The following is a 26,562-nucleotide window of genomic DNA, read 5'->3' on the forward strand; positions in this document are numbered from 1 at the left end:
AGGCAACAAATCCCAGATGTTGGCTGTCAGTCATGGGCCACAGAACTACCAGATTACAGTAAGGTAGGAGTAAAAATACTTTTAAGTTTACTAGAATGAGAGGGAGAAAAGGTTTACATGGGTAAGCAGAGCGCCATGTCTATTCTGCCACAATTTGCCTTAGGGTAATGTTATGATCCATGTTACTGAAGTCTTTGTGAAAGCAGAAGTTACTGCTTAGCTGATTAAGAGAGGTACTTGTTTGAACTGAAATACTTCAGTGTGTGTAGCACCCAGTGCTGAGGGTCAGCTCTTTGAGGATCTTCAAGAACAGCTAGACAATGAATCCTTTCTGCTCTAATCCCATTACTGAATGAAGTAAGAATGAGGATAAATACAGTAACAATTTCTCTTGGCCCACTTCTCCATCAGCTTTTAGTACTATGACTGAACTGCTGCTAAACTAATAAGACACCAGTATTGCTTTGTCTCTATCCCACAATAGATGTGCTTTGAATACAACTGACAGAGTAAGATGGACAGTTATATGTCAGTCAATACTCTGTCATTGAAAACACCAGAAGTATGTGTTGGGTGTTGTAGAAATCTACACAGTTACACATTTTATGACAGCTTTAAATCAGGTAATAATGACCCAAATACTATTCCAATTATCTGCACTTTTAACATACAGAGATGAACATAGACCATAACCTCAAACCTGAACACCTTTAAGAACACTCAAATTTGTACTGAGTTCCTACATTTCAGTTACCTACATGATGCTTGTAAGTCTTTGGGTAAATGAGATACAGTACATTACATGACAATTTCTCATGGACAGAAAACTTGCCATCTTTTTATATGTATAGAAAAAATAAAAGGAAATGAACTGATGCTACCTAGAGGGATAATCTCTAGAAGTGAGGTTATCCTAGCTTTTCATAAGCAGGTCAGAATAGGGATGGAAAGAAAGAACAAGAGAAAAGAGCTGAATAACATAAATTTTGTAAAAACTCTGTTCAGTAAGAATGGTTCAAGATGCCTCATATCTGGTACCCTGAACAAGTCCCCATATTCAGTCCTTAAGATCTTTTTAAAAATTGCATAAGTAAGGTCTTTTAGTGAAAGAAGGATGTATCAATATTCAACATCACTCCCTATTTCATCTTCAGTGAGTAGATAACTGACAGTTTAAAGAGAAACCTTTCAATAGTTTCATTTTTTCCCCCCATTGCCCTAAATACATCACAAAGCAAAATCCTGAGCTGACACTTCAGAGATGCTACAGAGACCATTTTTTCCTTTTTCTTTCTGACATTAGTATTTTTAATACAATGTTAAACTAAGAAAACATCAAATACCTTTGTACGACAAGCCTTTTACTTCCAATGTATCCTACTGTTGATCTGATACTAAATTGACAAAAGCTGAAAAGGTAAAGCCTTGTGTCTGAATTCTTATTCCACAGAGTTTGCAGCAGTCAGGCAAAACACATTAGGCTTTATTTGCATCTTCAAGCATGAACGATTATGTGAAACTGATATTGAAGATACAAGAATTATACCTTAAGAATGTGCAAGCCAGGATGCAAGTGAGTAAGGAAAAGGTATCTTTGACAAGAACACTAACAGCAGGCCCTCAAAAGGATGGACAGACACTGTTCTCTTTTGTATTTGTATCTGACTATCTAAGTACTACCTGTATGGCTACACATACATGTTTCTTGAGATGTAGTACTATGCCACTGACCTCTCAAGCATTTCCATGTCTTCGTTGTTCTGTATCCAGCAACATCATGTAATTCAGTCACTTGCTGAAGCTGTGCTTGACACCACAGGCTAAAAAATAACATAGAAAACATTCTCTCCTTCCACAGATAAGATTGCCTGACATTAGGAATACTCCTCTGAACAGCAAAATCAGCTCTGCCCTTTCAAGAGTTAGATCAGCTGCCTGATTGATTCCTCTCCCTCCCCCTTTAGTCAACTTTTAAGGATTCAACAATTGGCCAGGAAATCAATATACCTCATGTAGAAGCCCCTCCAAAAAGAAAAAAAAGAAATGTGATTTTAATTTGGGAAACTATTCACCAGTATCTGCTGGGTGCGTCTTTGAAGTACTAGACAAAATGCAGGAAGCTTTGCTGAAAACACACTCATTTTTTTTTGGCTAGAAAGAGAAGTAAGGTCATGTTCTGCAAATATCCTATATAAAGAAAAAGAAAAAAAAAAAACCCACTCGAGTGTTTTGACACTGCACTGTGACATTGTTCAATCATTTACAGGAAGCCCTCAGCAAAGAATGCAAACAGGAAAGTTCTTCCTCATGAATGATCTTGCCTTTCAGCCAAAAAAGATCCCCAGCTGTCCTGTGTAAATGCTGCAAATGAAAAGTAATTCTGTTTCTAAACTCCTGTTTAGAAAGTCAAACTGCTCTCACTGTATACAAACATCTACATAGAATTTTTCCTTCCAAATGTATATAATCAGCTATCTTGCTCAGCTATGATAAAGAAAAAGAACACATGACATTTCTGCATTTCTTAGTGCTAGAGAAAGTGTTTAGAAGGCTTGCTCACAGCAGATTTTAGTTATTGGGAGAGAAATTTACAAATCAGAAGGAATTTACAAAGTTACAAATCATAAAAGCAAAGCAAAACAACCTGAATCCATGTAAATTACATGCAGAAAATGACAGAAATGGTTGAGAACCTCTCAGATAATTTCATGAGGTATCTGCTACTCTCCAGTTTTGCTGAAGAGTCCTGTTGTGGAGAAACTACTCTATCACACTCCAAATGAAAGCTTGACACCACATACCCAAAAGACTGCATCACTGATGTGCTTATCAAGAAACCTGCTCCCAGGTGTAAAGGCAATAGGATAACTGTCACAAAGGTGATGAACCTGAGTCTGCAGGTACAGAAACAGCCAGTCTAACATTTCTGGTCATGTCATCATATGTATTACCAACATATTTCTATATCATCAGTAATGAAAAGTGGTCATGACCCAAATATTCTACTCATTTTTCAAATGAAATGAAAAAAATGTGCTCCCCCTCTCTACCAAGCAAGCAATTTAAATTTCTGTCATCATTGTTAGAGAATTTTTTATGCCTTGATAGGTTATAAACTGTTACAGATTAATTTTAAGTTAGAAGTGCATTGGAGAAGTCTAATATATCTAGCTCCTTCTAAATTGCTCTTTGTCAGATATGATGGCTTTCCACTGTCTCCTCCCACACACTTTCCATCTCTCCTGAAAATTGCCTCATCTTTGAATCATTACCATTGTAATTACAACCAGAAAAATCAGTAGTAGAAGAAAAAAAAAATCTTTGACACAGAGAGCATTATCATGGGGCAAAAATATCCTGCTGTACCCAAAGATAACACAATCCTGCATTATTAATGTTTCTCTCGATTATTGACTTCATGGTAAGGTAAAAGTCTAAATCTTTACATTTGTATGTGTTTTTCCTTCTGGTCAACAAAAAACATAAATGTGTCTAAAAGCTGGAAAGGGCATGGTCATCCCCAAACTCTCAGTAGAAAGAAAATTTCAGTAGACATTTTTGGAAGTAAAAATAGAAGAGGAATACACTATCCATGTGTGTTCAGTTGGATGAGTCTCAGTGCTCCAAAGGGAGAGGATCTGAATTATTTATCTACTGGGTGTAGTATTTGCTCTTTGTTTGGATGTTTCAGAGTGCCTCAATATATACATTGACAAACCACTGTTCTGCAAATATAGAACACACAGATTAGTCCTCCTTGGTTGGATAAATGATCAATTCCACATCTAAGAGCAGCATCAGATTCTTAAAGGAGATTATGACAGTTCAAGTCTTAACATAGGCCATTATGAAACAAAGCACTTTGAAGGAATGCTTCCTTTTAAGCTCATTTAAAATCAGACTGGGAGAGAGCCCATGCAGCTCAATGACTTTCTAGTCAGCTTGCTGCCCCATGGCAGGATGAATTACCTTTTTGCTGTTCCTGGTAGACATTTGTCTAAATTGTTAAATCCTCCACTAATGAGGATTCCATGACTTGCTTAGCCTACCTCAGTTTTTAATTTACTGTTACAAGGTTTTACCTAACACCTAACCCAAATCTTCTATACTGAATTTAAACTCCTTATCTTCATCACCCTCGGCATGAAGAAGTGCAGGAAAATAAGGTTACTCTTCATGTATCTGAAAATTTTAGGTTATTTACCACCACATAAGTTCTTTCAAATCTTTCTTATTTAAACATAGAAGATAAGGTCTAGGACTAACACAGATTCCTTATTTACTAAGGATCATGTCCTACCAATTTGGCATTTTCAGTACAGAGGCCAAGGATTCAGTGGGGGAAAGAGACCCACCTCTGGAGTTAGTTTCCCAAAAGCAATACCAAGGGAGCAGGAAACAATGTTACGTTTATGGTTGGACTTGAGCTTCAGGGTCTTTTTCCAATCTAAGTGATTCTAAGCAGACCTGCAAAGAGGCACACATTGCCCTTGCTTGCGTTTTGCCTAGCAGGTGGATAGCTGGAGGTTTAGCTTCTATGGCTGTCAAAGGGTCTATAGCTCATTTGCATTGAAAAATTAAAAAAAGGAACAAAAAAGCTACGAATTGCCTTGATCATAATCTACAGCAGAGCACCTGTATTATCAAATCACCTTGACTACAATCTCTTACCACTTTCTGTCTGAAGGCAGGAGTGCTTAACCTACATCTAATGTAGGACACAAGCAGGTAAGAGCAAGGCTTTGGGAATATGACAGGCAACCTGGTGAGAGCTCACCCTACCAGACAAATTTGCAGTCTTTTAAATTTTGCTTGTAAATATTTCAGATTAAATCTTGGTTTCAGCAGTCTCACAGTGAGATTTTTACCAATGACTTAGCAGTTGTATTTCATGCTGCAGAGGTAAGAATTACAGATGGAATTACACTTTTTACATTGTATTTTTGATCACTGTATATATCACGCTGTCCTTAGAACACTCTCCTGACAGTTTGCATGAAAAGCACCCTCCACAACAGTTGAAAAACAATTATTATTTTCAGTAAAAGTAACAGCACACTTTAACAACATTGATGATTCAAGGAAAAGTTGAATCCTCCATCTTAAAATTCTGGCACGAAACCGGTTCGAGATTTAGCAACTTAGTTTTTCATCTTGTTATTAGTTTTCCAGTATTTTTTTCCTCATCTAGATTACCCTCTATTATTTAGTTATAACTTCCTCCATAATTGCAATCAATGAATAGTAATCACTTAATAAACATATCCTGACATGTCTATTTTTGCACTGAGAAAAGATTAATTTTCTTTATCATCACTCCAGTAAGCAATTTTTCTTCTTACCTGAAGCAGTAAAGTGAAATGTAGTGCCTGGTGTAGAGTTCTGCTCTGCTACACACAGCTGTTGAGCAAGCCCAGACACCACTCATTTCATTTTTACATTTTTTGGATAGAGATTTATAAAAATGTGTGTAACTTGAAATTTGCATTTGCTGTTTTTCATCCATTGTTCTATTGCTGCACACAGGTAAAAGCTGCTTTACACAAACAGATTGCTAACACTGAACTAACAATAGCATTCGGAGAGACACTTCAGAGTGCCTTTCTTAAAATGCTTGAAATGCTGAGAGAAACCTCATTTTTCTTAAATTTCTTCTGCTCAATACCAAACTGAGTAGCTACTCAATACCAAAATGGAAAAGAGTGTGCATTCTGTCAACTGTCTATAAAGACTTAATTTGATATTAAATAGAATCAATTATCCTGAATGAACCTGGATATCTGCAGGTTGCTGTAGTGGTTTCATTTCTACTGCCGTGTGAATATAGCACATGCAAATGATTAAGACATGTAAAAGGAAATGCATTTTGATTTTATATAGATTTCTGGGTGTTTTTGCTCACATAAAAATGAATTTGTTCTAAGTCAGCATTAGACCAACTTTTTTTCCCCACAAATACTGACAAAAATTAGTTCACCCACTCTTAACCTCCAAACTCTCTCTGTCTGCTCCAGGTAAGCTGAACCAGTGTGATCAAGCTGAGCTGTCCCTCTGAACTGGACTCCATTTCTGGCATCATGCTTTGTGGCCTGTCACAAGGATACAGCCATCTGCATAGAACAGACAAGTTATAACTGCACAAATTTAATCTACAGTAACTAGAAGGGCAAACCTAATTTTTTTCCCCCTAATCTCATCTTTGCCATAGGTATACCCATAGTAAGCTTCAAGGAAAACTTTCTAATGCATGCCAAACAAAAAAGCCTGCTGTATTTAATCACTTCAGCAGTATCGCTCATATTCCTAAAATAACTGATTATATCTACCAATAATAGGGAAAATACTTCAGCAACTCTGAAAAATTAGACTAAAACCTCATGTCAGAGTTCACTAGCTCAGTTGTAATTTTCAGAATTCAAGATAACAGTACAAGGCACCTTTTTGTCGGCACAGTAATGAAGCCTTTAAATACATCAATTACCTCTAAACAGGCATATTACTAAAAAGATTGTAAAGCAAATAAATTTTTTGACAAAGCAGAAACTTTTAAAATAAGCAATTAGTACACAATTAAATGAAAAAGAAAACCAACCAACCAACCAACCACAAACCAAAACAAAAATAATAAAAAAAAGTAAAAATAAAATTACATACTAGGCATTTTGTAGAGATCTGAGAAGTATTTAATATGAAAACAAAATGCCTGGATTCACGTAGCAGAGAGAGCTTGATATGATGGAAGTCAGAAAGCAACTGTGAAAAAACCACTCTGATCACAAAGTGTCATAAATCTCATAGCATAGTGTGGTGGAAGCATGCAGTACCACAACATCAGAAGATATGTCCCTACATTTTTTAATTTTCTTCTTTCCAATAAAAGTATACTTCTAGTTTCCAAAAACTTCTAGTTTCCAACTTATGTGTGTATTGGAAATGGTTTGTATATCCAAGAAGAAATCAGAGGGGAATGAAAAAAAACAAAACAAAACAAACAGCTTGAGGGATGCAAGAATCTCACCATACTTTTAAGTAAAGAAATAACAATTCACTTGTAATAGGACTGTCCCATTAGGGTCCCCGATTGCCATGAAAGTCCCAATTGACCTACTCATTTTTTTTTCTTGTTTTGTTTTGCTTGTTTGTTAAATTTATTGCTTTAAGAGAATTAAAATCACATGACCTTGGGTTTGGACTCAGGTTTCTTTCAAGGTATCCTCACGGTCCTCCAAAAATCCTTTGGAGAAAAGTACACGTGCCTAAATCTCACATTATCTCAGCAGCTCTTGCTCCTGACAATTTTGCTCAAACTTCTCAGAAGAGATGTGATCACTCAGAATTTTCCATTTTTGATTACAACATAGGGAAAATAACAATTTTTATCATTGTTTTCAGTAACCTTACAAGATAGTCCAAATGCAGTACCTGACAGCTTGTAGAGACCACACAAAGAACTTCTTTTAGGAACGAGTAATTCCTCTTCAGAATAAATTTTCACGCGTGGTAATCGAGAGACTAAAACATCATTGCTTCATGTAAGGATAACCTTTTTGAACTTCCCAGGCTGACACATCACAGCTGAGATGCAATCGTGTTAGTCATGGCACTCTGCGTGATGCCAATGCTGTACTGAGCAGCAGGCCATTAGGAAAGGGTACAGCAGCATGCTGCACTGCCGGCAGGGCCTTCCCATGCTGGGATTGTCTATATGCAAACACCATGCCCACTGTCACAGCACAACACAGGAGAATGCTAGGGAGCTATTTCTGTAACACCAGGAACACTTATTTCTCCACAACTTGACCCCTGCTCTGTGTGGTGATGGTGGTGATGTGTTGCAGATGTGATGTATAATAGCAGGAGAGCACTGATGCATCAGACCAGGAAATTAAAAAAGATGCCATTCACACAAAGGAATGTTTAGTTAAGTTTGAATTCCCTGGCTTGGATGATACCATGATGGACCATTTGTTACATCTTTACTTACTAATGTTCATTTGCTGCAAAATTTGTTGTCTTTTTGTTTGTTTGTTTTCCCCTCTCCAAACCAGTTTGTCAGCGATTTTAAGTAATTCTAAGAGCTCATCTGCATTTCCCCAAAGACATCTGGAGTCAGAAGTGATGTTTGGAAGCACTGGGTCCTTAAAGGAACAGCCTATTGCAATACACAACAGTAACTATGTTTCTACGATTTATGAAAAGAAAGCAATATGTGCCTGTTTCGGTGCCTGTCGTTTGCCTACCAATGGTGCAGTGCTCCCCATTCCAGCCCTCTCTGCATTCACATTTCCCATCTTTACAAGTTCCATGCTCCGTACAACGGGGGTGACACACACGCTGGTCACAGGCCACTCCTGTCCACCCTTCTTCACAGCGACACGCTCCACCAATGCATACCCCGTGAGTGCCACAGTCTACAGAGCACACTTCTAGGAGAAGAAAAGAAGAAAGGTCACAGCTAGCTTATGGCAGTGGGGCAGAAGCAGCAACCATGTCATGAAGGGAAAAGTGAGCAGAAAAGGTATGCTATGGCTGAAAATGATGTGCTGCCAAAGGCTGGCCTGTGTGTATTCTGACTAAGACCAGCATTTAATTTTTGCTTAAAACCAAACAAAATTATATTAAGAAGTTGTTTTAAAAAACCTGCTAATGTATGCTGGACAGACTGCTGTAGACCTGCATCCTCCATGCAGCTACAAACAAGTTTCAGAGATAGCTTCTTCAACACCTGTTGGTAGTGAAGAAAGAGAGCATGCAGCTCAAACCTGGACCCCTGGTGATTTTGACACAGACACCGATTTGCTGAAAATGAGTCAGAAACTCACCTAAACTCATTCGGCAGAGAATTGTGACAATTCAGGGTCCTTAAAGTCTAGGAGTGACAGGTAAAAGACACCTTCAAGGGAGAGCTTTTGGAATCCTATTACCAACATGGTCAATTATCCGGTGCCTCATTCCAAAACTTCTTCTACAGCTCTCTGTCAGCGGAAGTTGTAGAAAAGCAGAGGGGTCTTGCCTTGTGCATTATCAAAGAGCTTGACAGTGAAACTCATTCATGTATTTTCCTGGGTGATGATGCATGGAGCAGAAAAAACCCCTCCTAATACTTAGTTTCACTGTTGGGGTATTCTACATCATTAAAGAAATAACTGAACAAGTGTGAAAACTGTAAAGAAATTTGAGAAATTTGCTTATGGCCTGCAGCTCCAACTCAAGTTTCAGCTTACATTATAAATGCAAAATTCCTAGTATTTTTTCCCAGAAATTGAACATTTGCTGTCCTGTCAAAACTGTTTTTTTTTTTCTCTTTAGCTCCTTCTGTTATAATAATCAAGTATGTGCCTGTTTTTCAGTGTCTCCTGCTTTAATTTTTTTTAATAGTCCATGTGCAACTGAAAAGGGAAAAATACTCCTTATTTGCACAGAGATTTTTCTGTCTTGTGATGTTCTTCATAAAAGAGCAGTATCCTGATGTGCAGTAAAGCAAGCCCCCCAAATGTAATTAATTGTAGTGTTTTCCATTCCTCAAATGTTCGAAATATATTTACAAATGATGAAAGTTTTCATTTACACTAGGGAAACAGACATGAAGCACTCAAGTGATTTTCTCAGTCCAAATGAGGGTCTGGTTTAGAACGAAATAAAAATTCCTAACTGCACTCTTGTCATCCCCCACATAAAGAATGTAACAAAAAATAGTATGTAAGATATATACAGATGTCTTCTCAGAATAACTAAACAGGACAAAACATGTTCCAAAGACAGTTTTATAAACAATTTTCATTTCAGACTTGCCACAGATGTCAACATTTTAACAAAATAGGGAAGTTATTGTAATATCAGGAAAAAATATTTTTCTTACCAACGGAACAGTCAGGACCCATCCAGTTAGGATCACAGCTACAAAGGCCTGTGTCTGACAGGTAGGTACCATGCCCACTACACTGGTCTGGACACTGGGCTCTGGGAAGCTCACAGTTTATTCCACCCCAACCTGGGCTGCAGAGACATTCTCCATTCACACAGACTCCATGGTTGGAACATGTGGGATCTAAGCAATCAACTGCAGAAGAAAACAAAAACAATGTAGGGAAAGGTCATTTCACACAATAGGATGTTTGGAAAACAGGTAGGTGCATGCTCTGAAAAGTTTATATCACTGTGCTGCATAAAGCTAATTGATGTAGTTCTTCAAGACACATTAACATTTAGTCCAAGAATGGGAAAGTGCAAAGTGATTTGTGTTTTATGTTAGCTCTAAATAAACCAGGGTGTGACTGACAATGAGAGCTTACTGCAGGAATGCTGTAGTGAAGAAATACAAAGATTTATTTAACGCTTAGAGAATATATATATATATATATAAAAGAATTCCACACATAAGCCTACACCTAGGGACACTTCTTCTGAAATACACTGAACTTCCAGTGACTCCTGTACTATATTTAAATAAAGAAATAATAATGATGATGATGATGATGATAATCTGAACAGCTCACACTTTTCAAAGGATATTTTCTATGGAGTATCTTTATCAACACTGCTATTATTACTGTTCAAATGCTGGAGCACTGTGAGAATGACATTAGGAAATCCACTGTAAGTACCTAGAAGGCAAAATATCAGTGGCTTTCAGATTTGTTTAGATTCCTAAATTATTCAGGCACTTCTGAACATTTGATTCATGGCCCACTAGCAGCTGAGCTATGAAACTGAACCTCCTAGTTACTTCAACCCCTATTCTAACTGGTATATAATTTCTCTTAGAAATCAGTTAAAAACAACATAGAGGTGGATTTCATCTCCTCTCAATCCTGAAACAGAATAAGAAAGTGAAAATAGTTGTGATGGAAAATCACGCAGTGAAATTCCCATTGTTATTTCAGTCTTAATAAATAAAGGAATGTTATCAGCTGTCTTTCGAATAAACTCCCTCAGTAACATTACAGTTTTCCAAATTTGTATCTTCTATCATGAATTTAAGTATATTATGCTCTACCTCAAGTACTATCATAGAGCCTCTACCTATTGTCTTTTGCTGTGGAATTGAGGGCCAAGGTCAAATTCATGTCCCAAATAAAATGAATTCATCTCATGCCTGGTATATATTAGCCAAAGACAAAAGGACCAAAAATGATTGGCATTCTCTCCTGCAGCTCCAGGAAGATCTGATCTTATAATGAAAGTGATTTGTCTCTCATCTCTTCAAAATTGATCCTTCTAAATTAAGGCAGAGACATTTTCACTCTACCTCATGTGAACAATACTTGATCTTTCAAATCCCAACTTTTCTATAAACAGAGATTCTTGTCAAATTATTGTCTGTATTTGCAGAACATTTAAAGTATAAAGATTAGATACAACATAGATGATTGAGGCAGGCCTATTCAGAGATGCAATATCACGAGTTATCAGAACAGTTTTGATCTTAGTTCAGGTTATAGGAACAAATTAGTGTAAAATTTCTTATAAGGCTTTCATTTTATTAATTATTACTGGCTATAGGGTTTTCCTTTTTTCCCTTTTCAATAAGATTTAATGCTTAGTTAATTGGACATGAAACTATTATAATGTAGTTTCATATTTATAGGTAAACCAAGATTGTATTTCTAGATAAAGCAAGACTGTTTTGTGGTTCAGTTCAGGTAAGATTTGATAAATTCATAATTGGTTTTAAATTAGCCAGAATGCTTGTCCTGTCCTGTTATTCCTTCTTGGTGTGTAACAAAATTAGAAACTGTCCAAAGTTTAGAATATGTCTTTCTGTTGAACTCAATAAACACGTTGTATGTGGCAGGGCCAATAACTTTAGGTGATATTGATGAGTCCTAACGCACTCTCCATGTCAAAAAAGTATCATCTTCCTTCTCCAGTGCAATGAAAGCAATGCAGAGCATATGAAAAGCACCATCTTCTACTATTGTCTTTTCTCTGTCCTGAATTACAGTATTCATGCAGCTGAGACCTATTTCCACAGAATAAGTCTACTGATACCTTTAAGCCCTCATTCACCCTTGCTGTATAGAGTAATACACTAACCACCTTTCTCCTTTGTTCCAGACAAATATACTTTACAGATGTTTTGTTCTATCTTATGGGTAAGTAATAGCTTTCAGAGTTTAAGTTGAAGAGAGCTTTCACTTTGAACTCAAACCTTGTCTATTTTAATACATGCTCTTAAGAGTTATCATCTTGGACCAGATCATCAGCTGCTAAAATTAGTGTAATATGATTACCTGCAATAGAACTGCACTGACTTAGGCTGCCAAGGTTCTGGTCCCAGGACTTTGTTAGGGTTTACAATGGTATTTAACAAGGATTTATAAAGAGAGCTTCTTTGGTGTTTAAACAAAAGCAAATGCACCTTAGCAAGCTGATACACCAGACTTAGAACTCACAGCCCCTCGGCAGCTCAGATCATTAGAGCTCATTTAGTATTGGGCTCTCTGTAGATTTGATAAAAAAGGTACTGAAAGCAATTTATATCCCTAAGGACAAAAAAGGAGGTCAAGGAGTTTTCTGAACAATATGTATCATAAAGCCCCCAAAGAGCCATGAATTACGCTTATGAAGTTAAATGTCATTGAAAAACGACTCGACCATGAAGCTGACAAGAAAACCACCCTCAACTTAACCTAATTCGGCAATTTTACTTGTCTCCCCCCAAACCAGATTGAATGAAACCTGACAAATATGCCACTTTGTCTTGTGTGCAAATTTGTTAATAGAACAACGTTTATGTGCAAAAATTGTGCATCACAAATATTGATTTTGATGCCACTTACATCTCAGACAAATTGAACAATATGACCATGATGAATATTAGAAATAAAAAGCCAAGGGGAACTAAAAAATTGCTGACCCACTTGCTCCAATTCAATAGCCTAGTTGGGAAATGGCAAATGAATCAACCTTTGCAATTCCTTTTGGGTGCTCAAATCAATAGAAGAGATTTCATATGTTATATATAAATACAGGTAGATTTATTTGCATCATTCTACCATCAGAATGGCAGAATTTTAATTAGTGAAAAATCTTTAGATAAGATCAGATGATTACCTTCAACTGGAGAGACACCACTTCATGTTATACCCTTTCCCCTGTAGCTCTTGAATTAGTGTGAGAAACATGTACAGAAGAAATGGAATTTTAGAGTAGGAACACGATGGTGGTTTTTTAAACTTATTTGTATATTAATTTATTGCCTTCTTTGTTGCCCAATGATGTATGGAAAAGGTTATTTTAACCTTTCTTGTCATGTTATTGGCCCCTTCCGAGTTTGCAGTCAGTATCTCCTGTCTTTTTAATCTGTTTATCTTTTTAAGACAAAACTTACCCTTTCAAGCACAGTGTTGATTAAATAACATATGTCCTTTCATCTCATATAGTAATTCACCTCCCCCAAAGCTTCATTGACTGACAGCGTTTTATGGTGTTTCCAACCCTGAATGGTGTTAACATGAACATCTCTGCAAAAAGACACACACTAGCTTGTTCTATCAACTGCTCTGGAGTTAGTGATGTGCTTGTTTCACCCATTTCAAACATTCTCCTTATGTTAAGCTGAATTAAGCACCCCAAGATTCTATTTTCTTTATAGGAGTGCTAGGGAGTTCAAGATGTCTAGCCCCGATACACTGCACCATTCTAATCAACTGAAAGCAGAGAGTTCCATACAAGTAGCTGGAAATTACAATTAAGATGGGGAGGAACAATTACTGTCTAGAATTTACAGAACCAAACAAAAGAAACCTCAATTGTGGTTAGTACCAGAAAGTGAGCTTCTGTCTGCGGTCCTGGGGAGCAGATTGGATGTTGTAGAGTACGTTAAGGACATTTTTTCCCCTCTTTGATTTCAACAAGAATGCTATCAAGGCATTTCAGATAATTTTTGCACATTTCCTGTAACCTTACACTGAGGGTGAACTGAGTGCTATAAATTCCAGTAAAGAAAAAGGAGATTACAGAATTTTCTGGGTATCGCTTAAAATGTAACCTGTTTAAAACCAATGCAAAAATTCTACTGACTTCAACTGAGCTCTGGATTAGAGCTTTAATAACCAGTGTTGTGAAATTTTCTTGGAAGGAGATGACAGGGACAAACTGAACAAACATTTGTAGTGTTGGCAGTCCCACTAGCGAGGATCTGTGGTGGATTTTTTGTTTTGTTTATAAATTTTAGTAAAATAAGGTCACTCAAAATGCTGCAAGATCTTGACCTAAAGGCAATGACTGCGCTTCATGCCAGAAAAATAAATCCCTTAGAAGTTTAGGTCCCTGTAGTTTCTTCCCTTTGTTTTCTGATGGGAGAAACAGCTGTTTGCTGCAGGATTACATAAAAACCGATATGTGTGGTGGACAGCTCTGCATCTCACTCAGAATACTGCAGAGAGACTCTTCAGTCCTCAACCAATGCAGCTCCAGTCCTAGCACTTTAGTCCTCAAACTACTTCTACTTTTGGAGGATTAATAAGCTCTGGAATATCATCATAAAGTAGCTTTAATATTTACTGCTCTGAGGATGTGCAAAGTATGCTGAATTGTCTGTCTAGCAATGATCTGGGGAGTTAAATTCCCTTTTAAAACCATACTAATTTATTCTAAAAGAGAAGCAGTCCAACTTATGTTATGCATGCTAAGAGAAAACACTGAATAAAACCAATATTGAGCTTAATCCATGACCACATTTTGCATAGGTTATTTTGTTAAATTTGCTCATTCTGCATACACAAGGATTTGGATGCTTTCAATTTGAAGAGCTTTTCTGCATCCCAAGGAAAGTTATTGTGTGTACCATCTACCCTTCTTTAATCCCATATGATTGCAGCTAACAAGAGTAATTTGCCCAGCATTACGTCTGTAGGTAACATGGATACCTAAGTCTTTCAAATCTCTTTCATCAATTTCTCTCTTAAGAGTGACTGATATGCTTGCTTGGTATGAAGCTGCAGCGATACAGGTTTGTCTACCACTACTCCTTTATCCTCTGCATTTCACATCCAAATTGTTCAATAAATACAATCCATAAGAAAAGACTTATCTTCACTCTTCAGCAAAGGAACTATTCAGGTTTACTATCCTTCACACTGCACAACAATGTATACAGAGGACCACAAGTTTGGTCCAAACTGTGCTAAGTTAGTAAAATCATGCTGGACTACATTTTGACCCCACTTTACAATTACCTGATACAGCAGTTTAAATTTACATTTTTATTCTGGTCTTTCCTTTTTCTGCCCCCCCATCCATTAAATAATTCCAAAATCCAGGCACCAAGCTCACAACACAGAAAAAAAAAATGTCCTACCTTCTTCACAGTTTTCTCCTTTATAGCCAACAGAACAGACACAGTTCCCTTCGATGCAGGAACCATGACCTCCACACGAGGGATCGATACATTGGCTGATGGGTACATCACATTCTGGACCTTTCCAGCCACTGTAGCATAAGCAGGTGCCTTTAGAGTACTGACCGTTGCCACTGCACAGAACTGGGCAGGCGGCTGGAAAAGTCAATGAAAGAAAAACAGAGTGCAGGGTCATACATGTATTTATCTACAAGTCCATTAAAAATCCACTACCAAATACTTATACACATATTTAAACAGTTAATTTTCTACAGGGTAAAAAATCTGAGATAACTTGCAGTACAGCTCTTCATTTCTCAAGTAAATAATTTTAAAAATAAACATTAATAAATAAAAAATAATAAAACAAGGATTGTTGAGCATTCTGAACACAACTGCCACTCTTTTTAGACTGTTGATGATGTTTGGGATAACTAATGAAGTAACATGAACAGTTTCAAGTCTGACATTACTCTGCTTTCTTCTAACTAGGTAACACACAATTTTCACAGACAGCAGAACACAAAACGTTGAGTCCTCAGAACACATTATACAGCATCTTTCTTCTTCCATAACAATTTAATGTAATATCCCCCAAAGTTTTTAAACCCTTTGACTTGTTTATTTCAGTGTAAGAATGTTTAATACAGGAATAACACAAGCTTTCATCTACAACAAATGCACCTTGCCACCAATATCCCTGCTGAACCTTGTTTATCCACATCCCATAGTGACTGCTATTACCCTGTGTGCATTGGCAAGAAAGTGCTATTAACCCTTATCCCTCCCTCTTGTATCATTAAGGAGGTAAGACACATTCTAAGTAAATATTCATTTATGCAACAAAGTGAAGCCTGTGAATAATAAAGGTAGTCAGCCTGTCTTAGATGCCAGGAATCAGATGCTGTCTATATGCACAGCAGTGGAAAGAAACAAGAAGTTTATTAAAAGCCAGCTGCGTATAAATGATACACTAAGGCATATTCACACTCCTGTACGCCCATATCTCCCATGTGAACACAGCAATCTGTGAGCTTACATGCCTGCCAAGGAATGAACATGTGGTCATCAGCCAGAGAAACGGAAAAAATAACAGAGGAATAACAGAAAATGAGAGTAATGAAGTGGATCTTTGAGAAAAAGTACCCTTCTGTGCTCTTGCACTGGCAAAGTTTGATAAAGACAGAAAAGGGTTTCCCTCTCTTTTCACCCTTCAAAGTAATTAGAAACTAACAGCTAGTTTTACATTGCCAAAAATATACTCAAAAGCCACTATTAATCATGAAAAGGTCCTAATGTCTTCTTGCTTCTATTACCCCTTTAACCCGAATGACCAAGAAAAACCCAAGTAATTGATTTCTTACAAAGAAATGTGTAATTGTCCAGTTACACAACTTCTTCACTGCTCAGTCCTGTAACCCTTATTAATCTTAGCTGTCCCATTGATGTGCTGAAAAACCACATTTCAGGATAGACTTTTTCCAAGACTTCTCTTAGTTGAAATAGGAAAAAAAAAGATCAGAAAAAATACATTCAGATTTGTAACCTGAGATGGTAGCTAGAATTTAGAGTGCTGAGAATGATTTCAATTAACACTACAACAACTTTCTAATTTCATATGTGACAGATGTTCACAAGTGCTTTACTGAGTTCACGGGAAAAGTTTATGCTCAAGTACTACCTGTTTTGCTTTTTTGCAGCTGGTTTCAGAATTAGGATTACTGAACCTAATTGACTTACAATACAGACAAATATTCACTGTGCCCATACAGCACTCTGGGACAGTCTATTCTATATCTTTTTGCATATCCTCATCACATGTCCTTCTATAACATGCAACACACTGAACTAGAGCACCTGAAATGCTGTTATGACTATTCTTTTTGTCTGCATGAGCTACACCATAGGATCTGTCTCAGTTTCTTGGCATGCACTGCTGTTCACTGCCTCGATACATGAACTGCTGCTGCTGCAGCTCATATAGGTGAGCCATAAAGAAAGGGATCAAACTAGGACCACGTCCACTCTTTGGGTATGACGATACAGAATAGGAACAATTCCTTTGTCCATAACTCTCAATTTCACTGCACTTAAAAGTCTTGTTTGGGCTGACATTCACACATTTTCCCAAGTCACTGTGAGAAAGGTAATCATTCAGTCCTGCTCTCTTTACTTGTCATGGTGTAGTGGACCTGGTGGTAAGTGAATGGAAGGCAGCTTGTCCTGAAGACCTGAAATAATCATGAGTGGCAAGTTTCTTGATAACACCTTCCACACCCTGACACATTGTAGAGATGCTGTCCTTTTATCTGGGCCTCATCTTGACAGAAAAATCTCTCTAGAACGAGACACCTACTAGATCCTATATATTGTGGTTAAGCTTGCACTCCCTTTGTTCAAGTCCAGCACCGAATAAAGTAATATTGTTAGATGCAAACTGTTCACATGGTTCCAAGCCATTGCAGAGACTCAACATTATGATTATGCTCAATGTGAATTCTCCAGCTGCACTCGGACATGCTAGCACATGGGTTGATTTTGCCCTTCAACCTCCTCACCATGGTGTGATAAAGCTGCATAGAAAAAAAAGTGTCCCAGGGAAGCTAAATGAATCAGTAGGCAGTAGAGAGTTTCTTCAGACAAATCACTTTTGTTCAAGTAGTTCTAAATACAACACGTTAGAGTTGGCTTACAAGCTGGATATGAGTGAGGAACAGCTTTTTTTGTTTTGTTCATTTACATGTCAACATGGCACTCAGCACTTGAAATGATTTGTGCTCTGCAAACTGTCTCCTCTGGAGTCAAAGCTCAAAGGCATTAACTCTTAACTTGAACAACACAAGAACACTGTACCTCTCACCTGCTGTAAGACTACTTCTCGCCTCTCCCTGTCCTTAATTTTCATCAAGAAATGGACTATTATGGTCCAGATAAAAAAGGTATATCTGCTATTTGTAACTTGCTATGGGAAAGACACTCTCAGCTCCCAGTTTTGATCTGAATTTTCAAGACTCAACTTTCGGGTCACCAGATACTGTCACAGCACAATGAAGACTATTAGCTGATGCTGGGTCTTGAGATAAAGAGCTTTGACATTAGTTGTTCAGTGTTTTGTTACTTTGGTATGGTGCTTCAGGAATTTAACCTTAGGAATGAAATGAAGATTAAGACACTTGCAACCTAAAGCTGCAAAGTTTAATCTATAATCCTCCTCTGGGGTTATTCTACAAACCTTATGACAGAATATCACTTCGAGAGTAAGAAAAATGACAGAGGTTCTTGGTCAGATGTCGGCATTTCCAACACTGCTGTGCCACTAAGATAGCAGGAGAAACATGTAAGCAAGAATGCAAGCAAGTGTAGGTTATAAGATACTGGTTTGCAATTGCTCTAATAAATAGCTCTTCATTAATGCTTCTGCTATGGGTTCATAGGGCATCCTATGTGAGAAATAGAGAGAGAATCAACCTGCTCCTCCACAGAAAACAGAAGCAAGCAGTCTAAAAAGAGGTCTGCCACATATAATTGCTAAGCCATATAGCTGCAGGGCAAGACCCAAAATAGCACACTCTACTTTTACATCCAGGTAGCTTCAATTAATGTGCAAACAACTAATGTGCTATCTAGGACTACTTAATTTTCCTATGTTCCAGGAGGGAGCTGATTGTTCAAAGTCTGCTGAAGGACTGAGAAGGAAGGCAGGTTTATTTAATGAAACAATCAAGCTCCACCTCATTTCTATGGACAGGTAGATCACATAAAGACAACTCTGTATTGCACACCAGCACTGTCAGAAAAGCAGAGATCTTGAAGAGTAGTTCTGGCCACATACAAGAAAATTAAGCACAAGGGTATGTGTCCTGAGTGAAGTTTGAATAAGTGTAACAGGTATAAACCCTAAATGCAGTTTTGGTGATGAGATTCTGCTTGTCAGCAAGTACTTGAACAAAACCAGCCAAATTCTTAACATGGGACTCAGCTACCCAACAGAGATTACAGATCTTTGAGTCTTGTAGGCTGCACACGTTTAAAAGCATTAATTGAGCATGAAAGACCAGTCACACATCCCACTAAAAGCTGTCTCTATAAAGGTTATCTTTGAATAGATATTTTGGAGTAATGTTAACATTCCCTGATGCATGAGGAAAGACAATTCAATAACAGCCTGTTACACAGGGACTAGGAATGGAGATGGTAACGGGTAATACCCAAATGGTGCGGCATTAAAAGCCATTGACAATTGACACACGTGCTCTAGCTGCAGTCTGTGTACACATGCCTTTCACCTACCCTTATGGTACTCACATGGACATACTCACCAGAGGTGTTCTTCTAGAGCATGGCAAAAAAACATTAAAGGATATCTGAGGAGTCAAACTCTTGGAGGCTGTTGCAGAACTTGGTACAGTTACACAGTTGCTTGCTTGAGAGGCCTTCCCCTGCTACCTGACATTCCAAACAGGATTTGAAGGCAGAGTTCTGTCTTGGTTCCTCTTGCTGTAAACTTTACCCTGGTGCAGAGAGAGTCCTATACCACTAGAATCTAGGCTGTCATTTCTCTACTGCAGGCTTTTTTCAGTTTCTCCTCATGAAGGGATCCATTCAGAGGGACCTTGACAGGCTGGAGACGTGGGCACAAGCCAACCTCATGAGGTCCAACAAAACCAAATGCAAGGTCCTACATCTGGGTCAGGGCAATCCCAAGCACTGATATAGGCTGGGCAGTGACTGGATAGAGAGCAGCCCTGAAGAAAGGGGCTTTGGGGTGCTGGTGAATGAGAAGCTCAACATGAGTCACCAGTGTGCACTTGAAGCCCGGAAAGGCAATCACATCCTGGGCTGCATCAAGAGAAGTGTGGCCAGCAGGTCGAGGGAGGTGATTCTCCCCCTTTGCTCAGCTCTGGTGAGATCCCACCTGGAATACTGCATCCAGTTCTGGAGCCCCTAATACAAGAAAGATACAGATGTGCTGGAACTTGTCCAAAGAAGGGCCATGAGGATGATCAGAGGGCTTGAGCACCTCTCCTATGAGGACAGACTGAAAGAATTTGGGCTATTCAGTCTGGAGAAGAGAAGAGTCCCAAGAGACCTTATTGTGGTTTTCCAGTATCTGAAGGGGGCCTACAAGAAAGCTGGGGAGGGAATTTTTGGGGTGTCAGGTAGTGATAGGACTAGGTGGAATGGAAAAAAAATAGAAATGGGTAGATTCAGATTGGATGTTAGGAAGAAGTTTTTCACCATGAGGGTGGTGAGACCCTGGAATGGGTTGCCCAGGGAGGTGGTGGAAGTCCCATTGCTCAAGGTTTTTAAGGCTGGGCTGGATGTGCCTCTGAGGAACCTGATCTAGTGTGAGGTGTCCCTGCCCATGGGAGGGGGGGTTGGAACTAGATGATCCTTGAGGTCCCTTCCAACCCTAACAATTCTATGATTCTATATCTCCCCCCCTTTCCAGAGGCAATATACTATCTTTTTTCCCCCTTAATTCCTTCAAAAGACGCTTGCCCATTCAGGCCGGTCACCTTCCCCTTTGGCTCATCTTTTGGCACATTGGGACAGCCTATTCCTGTGCCTTCAAGAGTTCCTGTTTGAAGCAGGTCCAACCATCCTGGACCCCTTTGTTCTTAAGGGCTGCTTCCCAAGGTACTCTCTGGGTTAGTTGCTTAAATAAGCTGAAGTCTGCCCTCTGGAAATCCAAAGTAAGTGTTTTGTTGTTGCTCCTCCTTGTTTCCCTATTCCACTATTTCATGATCGCTGCACCCTAGACAGCCTCCTACCATTACATCTCCCACCAACCCTTCTCTATTTGAGAACAGCAGGTCAGGCAGGGCCTCACCCCTGGCTAGGCTCACGTAATAGCTGTGCCAAGAAGCTGTCCTCCATACACTCTAAGAATCTTCAGGACTGCTTCCTCTCTGCAGTGTTAAGTTCCCAGCAAATATCTGGCAGGTTAAAGTCACCCACAAGAACAAGGGCTGGTGATCTTGAGATGACCTCCAGCTGCTTGCAGAATACTTCATCTACCTCTTCATCCTGGTTGGGTGGTCTACAACAGACTCCAACCAGGATGTCAGTTTTGTTAGCCTTCTGATTTTAACCCATAGGCACTCAATCTGTTCATCCTTAACCTTAAGTTCAGTGGCATTGAGAGACTCCCTGATATACAGGGCCATCCCTCCTCTTCTCCTTCACCTGTCTCACCTAAAGAGCTTATAACCATCCAGTGCAGTGCTCCAGATGTGTGAATCATCCCGCCACATTTCTGTAATGGCAACTACATCGTAATTTTCCTGGTGTACCAAGGCTTCCAGTTACTCTTGTTCGTTGCCCATACTGTGCGCATTGGTGTACATGCGCTTCAGCTGGGCTGCTCATTTCACCACTGGCTCTAGTTTACCTTCCTGTCTCTCCTCTCTGGAGAGACTGGTTTCATCACCCTACCTTTTCAAACCTAGTTTAAAGTCCCTCAATGAGCCCTGCCAACTCTTGTGCCAGAGTCCTTTTGCCCTTTCTAGATAGATTCAGCCCATCTAGGTCCAGCAGGTCAGGTGCAGTGAAAATTGGCCCTTGACAAAGAACCCAAAATTCTGCTGCTGGCACCAGCCCTTGAGCCATTTGTTGTTAATGTGGGCTCTCCTGTTCCTTTCAGCATACAACCCTGCCACTGAGGGAACCGAACAGAACACCACTTGCGCTCCTGCCCCATCAATCTACTGAGAGCCTTGAATTCCTTTTTGATTGTCCTGGTGTCCTTCTTATCAAGCTCATCGCTGCCAGCTTGGATTACCAGCAATGGGTAATAGTCAGAGGGCTGGATTAGCTCCTCGTGATGTTCCATACCGGGGCCCCAGGTAGGCAGCAGACTTTCACCGTGGGATGGGTCAGGATGACATATTGGTCCCTCTGTTCCCCTCAGGAGAGTCACCAATAACAATTACCCTCCTCTTTTCCTTTATGGTGCTAGTCCTGATGCAAGGTGGGGACTGATTTGCTTTAGGCATCCCCTCAGATGGTACCTCTTCTGCCTTCTCATTTACATTGCCCTCAAATTGCAGTGCCTCATACTTGTGCAAGGGCAACAGGGGAGGCGAAGAGGGCTGGAATGGATTCCTCATGCCTCTCCTAACAGGGACCTGTATCCATTTCCCCCTGCTTCCTGGGTCGTCTCCCTCGACTAGGGAGGTCTGTAGAGCCTGCTCCCACATGTTTAACTCCCTTTCACATTCCCTTATAGTCCTGAGTCACTCCACATCAAGGCACCATTTTTCAACAGAAAAATATTCCCACAGAATTTTGTGGTGAGATGCTCAAGGCAGGTTGGTATGGGAAGTCACTGTTCTAGATAAAGAAAATTGCATCAAGCCTGATGGGGTATTGTTTGAGTAAGAACCAGCATAGTTGTATCCACCATGCTTATACACCCTAATCTTACTACCACTTGGTGTGCCTAAAAGATGAACTTGGAAGCCTCTCCACAGTGTAAGCAGTGAGGAAAATTAGGACCACATGTTGAAGTGCAAGTTAAAGGCTGCAGTAATAGAACACTTACACACCATCTAAAGAGCCCTTACACCCTATGCACTACTAACTGTTCCATCAACTGATTTTAACAAGATAATCTGAAAATTTAAAAATCCTAGAAGAACATTCCCTGACTGAACACATAATTAGAAAAATCCATGGAATGAAAATCTACAAAGGCTACCATACAAAAGGAGACACTATCTGCTGTAGGAAGCCCTAACACAAGTTATCTCTAGAACTAAAAGAATTTACTGAAAAAGCACCAAAGACAGGTAGAATTTATTAGTCTTCCTCATCTATCTGTTGTACAACACCATTAGATCTAAAATGGTAAAATGGAATCGTGGTCTGAGCCATTAGAGCTTCACTTCTGTAATACAACCTCTGTACAAACATGTTCAGAAAAAGAAACCATTCTGAAGAGACACTATTTATACTCCTATGTTCAGCCCTTTTTGAACTGTACAGAGCTTTGTCAGACCTAAGAGAAATAAAGACTATTTTTATCTGCAGAGGTTCCTGTTTAGGAGGAGTGAGTTTCAGTCCTGAAACTTTTGCTGAATCTCACAGATGAAAAGAAGTGTGCCTGACAGCACATGCACTTTCAAAACTGCAGAAGGATCACCTCTCTGTGTGGTCACATACTGGTCTAGTGTAACTATTATGACCCAACAGTGGAGGATATTCACTAATATTACCATGCACAGCACCTGTTGAGGTTTATTCTAGGTTTGCTTGGGGCTAGACAAAAATTTGGTTCTACTTTCAAACATATAGGTATAGTTTGCATCCTCTAATTAAAAAGAATTTCCAATTTTTTTTTTTTTTAGTCTGGATTTGCCCCAAGAATTTTTCCATATACTCATTAGTTCAAGTCATCCCAGTGTCTCTAAGCTTAGGGGAAGTCATTATGCATCACCAAATAGAGTAAATGTTTTTCAAGTCTTCAATACAATCATATTAACATGCTATAGATGTATCTCAAAAAATCACCTGGACCTACAGACTGGGCAATGTGAATATGCTCTTTGGACAGACTTGCACAAATTCTTAGTTATATAAAAAATGAAATACACACAGTAGCATAAGAGAAATCAAGCTGCTCTTCGTTTCACTGACGACTGGGAACTCTACTGAAGACAGACATAGGTCAAACTTCTTACCAAAGCACCTTACTGGTGAACCTTCTGGGTGTGGTTCTTCTAGAGGATAATTAATTGAGACTCTGTAATAGCTCACACTTGGAGTTCCATTTAGCAGAGATTAAGTGGCTGCTGCTGAGGGATTATGCATGATTTTGCCTGTATATAAAGAAGATGGATTACTGTTTATGACAGTCTAATCTAAAGCCAATAAAGGCATTCCAGGTCAGCGTCAAACTGGAGCAGAAATAAAGGAAAGATCCAAACCAAATGTCATCTACAACTGTCTGGTTCCAAATATCTAAAAAATATTAATAGGTTTGCATTGGACTTGTGTTTTTCTCTTTTAGGTCTTTATCTTGGTGACATATATGTAGCATTTAATCTATAAATGCTAATTTCTCTTCAATGGATAAATTAGATCAATATGTAAGTGAGTGAAGATGTATTTTAATGATGTTAGAGCTGAATTGTATTACAATGGTATACCAAAGCCATGAATAACTTTAGATTCACTCCAAAAGCCAAGTTCTCGCCTACAACCTCCTAAAGTGAACTTATATCTATTTACATATAAACAAGCTTAATTCTACAAGCCCACAAAAACTACAGGAATTGCAAACATGCATTTTAGAAAATCATCCCAGTTATTTAAGAAATTACTGACAATCTGATAAAAAATGTTGACTCTAGGCTTTACATTATGATCGTCTGAAAACATAGTCCTGAAACCTAACATACTATCACATCCCTTGCTACACCAAGTATTTGCCCATATTTCGAAAGATTAGGAGACATGAAACATATGAGCCTTTCATTTGTAGTTTAAAAATGCAACTGTTTTGTCTGACAACACTTTCCTTCATGTTTGCTGTTTAAACCTATTTTAATCAGTTGGATCCAACTTTCACTTCTTACCTGCATGTCTATTAACTGGAGCTCATTTATGGATATATGAAAATCTGAAATAACTTTTATGACCACTCCATGGTTTATGTTGCTTCACTTTTACTTGCTTATGGTATTTTTATGTTCCTTTCCTGGTAAGAAGCTGCCCCACCCTTAACAAACTTTGCCCCAAGGAAATAATTTTGGAATGAGTGAATGAATCATGGAATTTTTGAATAAGTGAGTGAAATATTTTCCCTCACCTGTTCTTTATGTTTCACAAACAGATGTTTGCAAGGGTAGGAAGAAAGGTGTTTGGCTAGACTGCCCGTTCTTCAGGGATTGCTAACTTCCAATCAGGCTGAAATGTTGTCAAGAACAGGAGACTCTAGATCTAATCAAAGACTTCATGCTCTTCAAGCAGAAGCTGTCTTGGAGAAATGCATGTAGTAGCAGAAGAACCTCAATTGTAACTAGTTGGTACTGCCATTATATGCTTTATTAGTTACTTCATGAAACCGTTGACTTTGACTAAAGAGCATGCAAATAATTTAAATGATTTAATATTAGTGTTACTCTATGCTTGGGGGCATCAAGTCAGTGCTAAGATGAAGTGGACAGCCCTTTATAGGACTCATGCCCTGAAATCCTTCGTATTCATGCTCTACAACTCTTACTTCAGTTGCCCAACCTGAGCCTTGCCAAGCTCCCTCATCTAGCTCTGTCAAACGTTAGTAAGCAAGAAAGAGATTCACAGAAGAATTTCTAGAAGGACAAAAAACCCATCAGGTGTGTCAAATCTCTGACATTCAGAAACCATTTGGGGAAAGCAGCACACGCTGACTTAAGCACTAAAGTATGGATGCTTTAATTAATCCGGGGTGAATTTAATTGCTTTAGTTAAGTGGAAATTGGGTTAAAAATGATGCAGAGCATGCTGGGGTGTGTTAAAAACATGACATATGAGTTGGATGAATCGATAAATTAAAAGCTCACAGATGTTTTAATTAAACCCAGGAAAGTTAACGGAGATCACTAGAGACTTTTAAGCCTATGATTAATTCAATTCATTTAAAATACCTGTAGAGATATGGGGATGCCTCCATTTTGGGAGTTACAGAAGTTCTCAATCAATAAGTACTTAAGCTGATCTACAGAAAAAAAATGGCAGGATTTTTGTAGAAGTGACTGAACATCATTAATTGCACAATGAATATTTACATCCTTCTGAACACTCAGCAAACTTGCTTTGGCCAAAATTTATCAAAAAGCTCATAGCTTTTCTCCTTGCCTTCAGTGTGACCTTATCCCTCAAAAAAGACCACACTTGCTGTTCCCTCCTTTACTCTTCTACAAAGCATGCATTTCCATTAGATAACTGCTTTGCTTAAAACTGTTACCAAAAATACCTAAGATGAACATGTCCCTGTCCCACTGGAAAAGCCTCAGAAGAACATAAAATAGATTTTTCAAGTGGTATAAACCAAACTAAAGATTCAAGGCAGAGAGAAAGGTGGACATACAAGTTGAGCTAGACACTTGTAAAACCAGCCAACTGTGCCAGGGTTGAAATGTCTTGAGCACTTTCTCTTGTCAGTTCTGGATTAAAAACTTCACCAGCTTGTTTGTTCCCTCTCCACTACTGCAGTAACTCTTCAACTACCACTA

At 38.7% G+C, this 26,562-nt stretch overlaps 1 protein-coding gene across 2 annotated transcripts in view; it reads right to left on the reverse strand.

The window, feature by feature from the left end:
• The window catches only part of TENM2 (teneurin transmembrane protein 2), a 506,506-nt gene that overhangs the window by 74,524 nt on the left and 405,420 nt on the right, over positions 1–26,562 (reverse strand). Inside the window, exons 10-12 of one of the 2 annotated variants that reach the window (XM_054389071.1) lie at positions 15,305–15,499; positions 9,860–10,060; positions 8,241–8,426 (exon numbers count right to left, since the gene is read on the reverse strand). In XM_054389071.1, the coding sequence (XP_054245046.1) occupies positions 8,241–8,426; positions 9,860–10,060; positions 15,305–15,499 (582 nt within the window). Of the gene's footprint in view, positions 1–8,213; positions 8,427–9,859; positions 10,061–15,304; positions 15,500–26,562 lie in introns of both variants that reach the window. The other variant, XM_054389069.1, reaches the window with a different exon arrangement.

Source organism: Indicator indicator, chromosome 18, assembly GCF_027791375.1.
Source record: "Indicator indicator isolate 239-I01 chromosome 18, UM_Iind_1.1, whole genome shotgun sequence".
NCBI lineage: Eukaryota > Metazoa > Chordata > Aves > Piciformes > Indicatoridae > Indicator > Indicator indicator.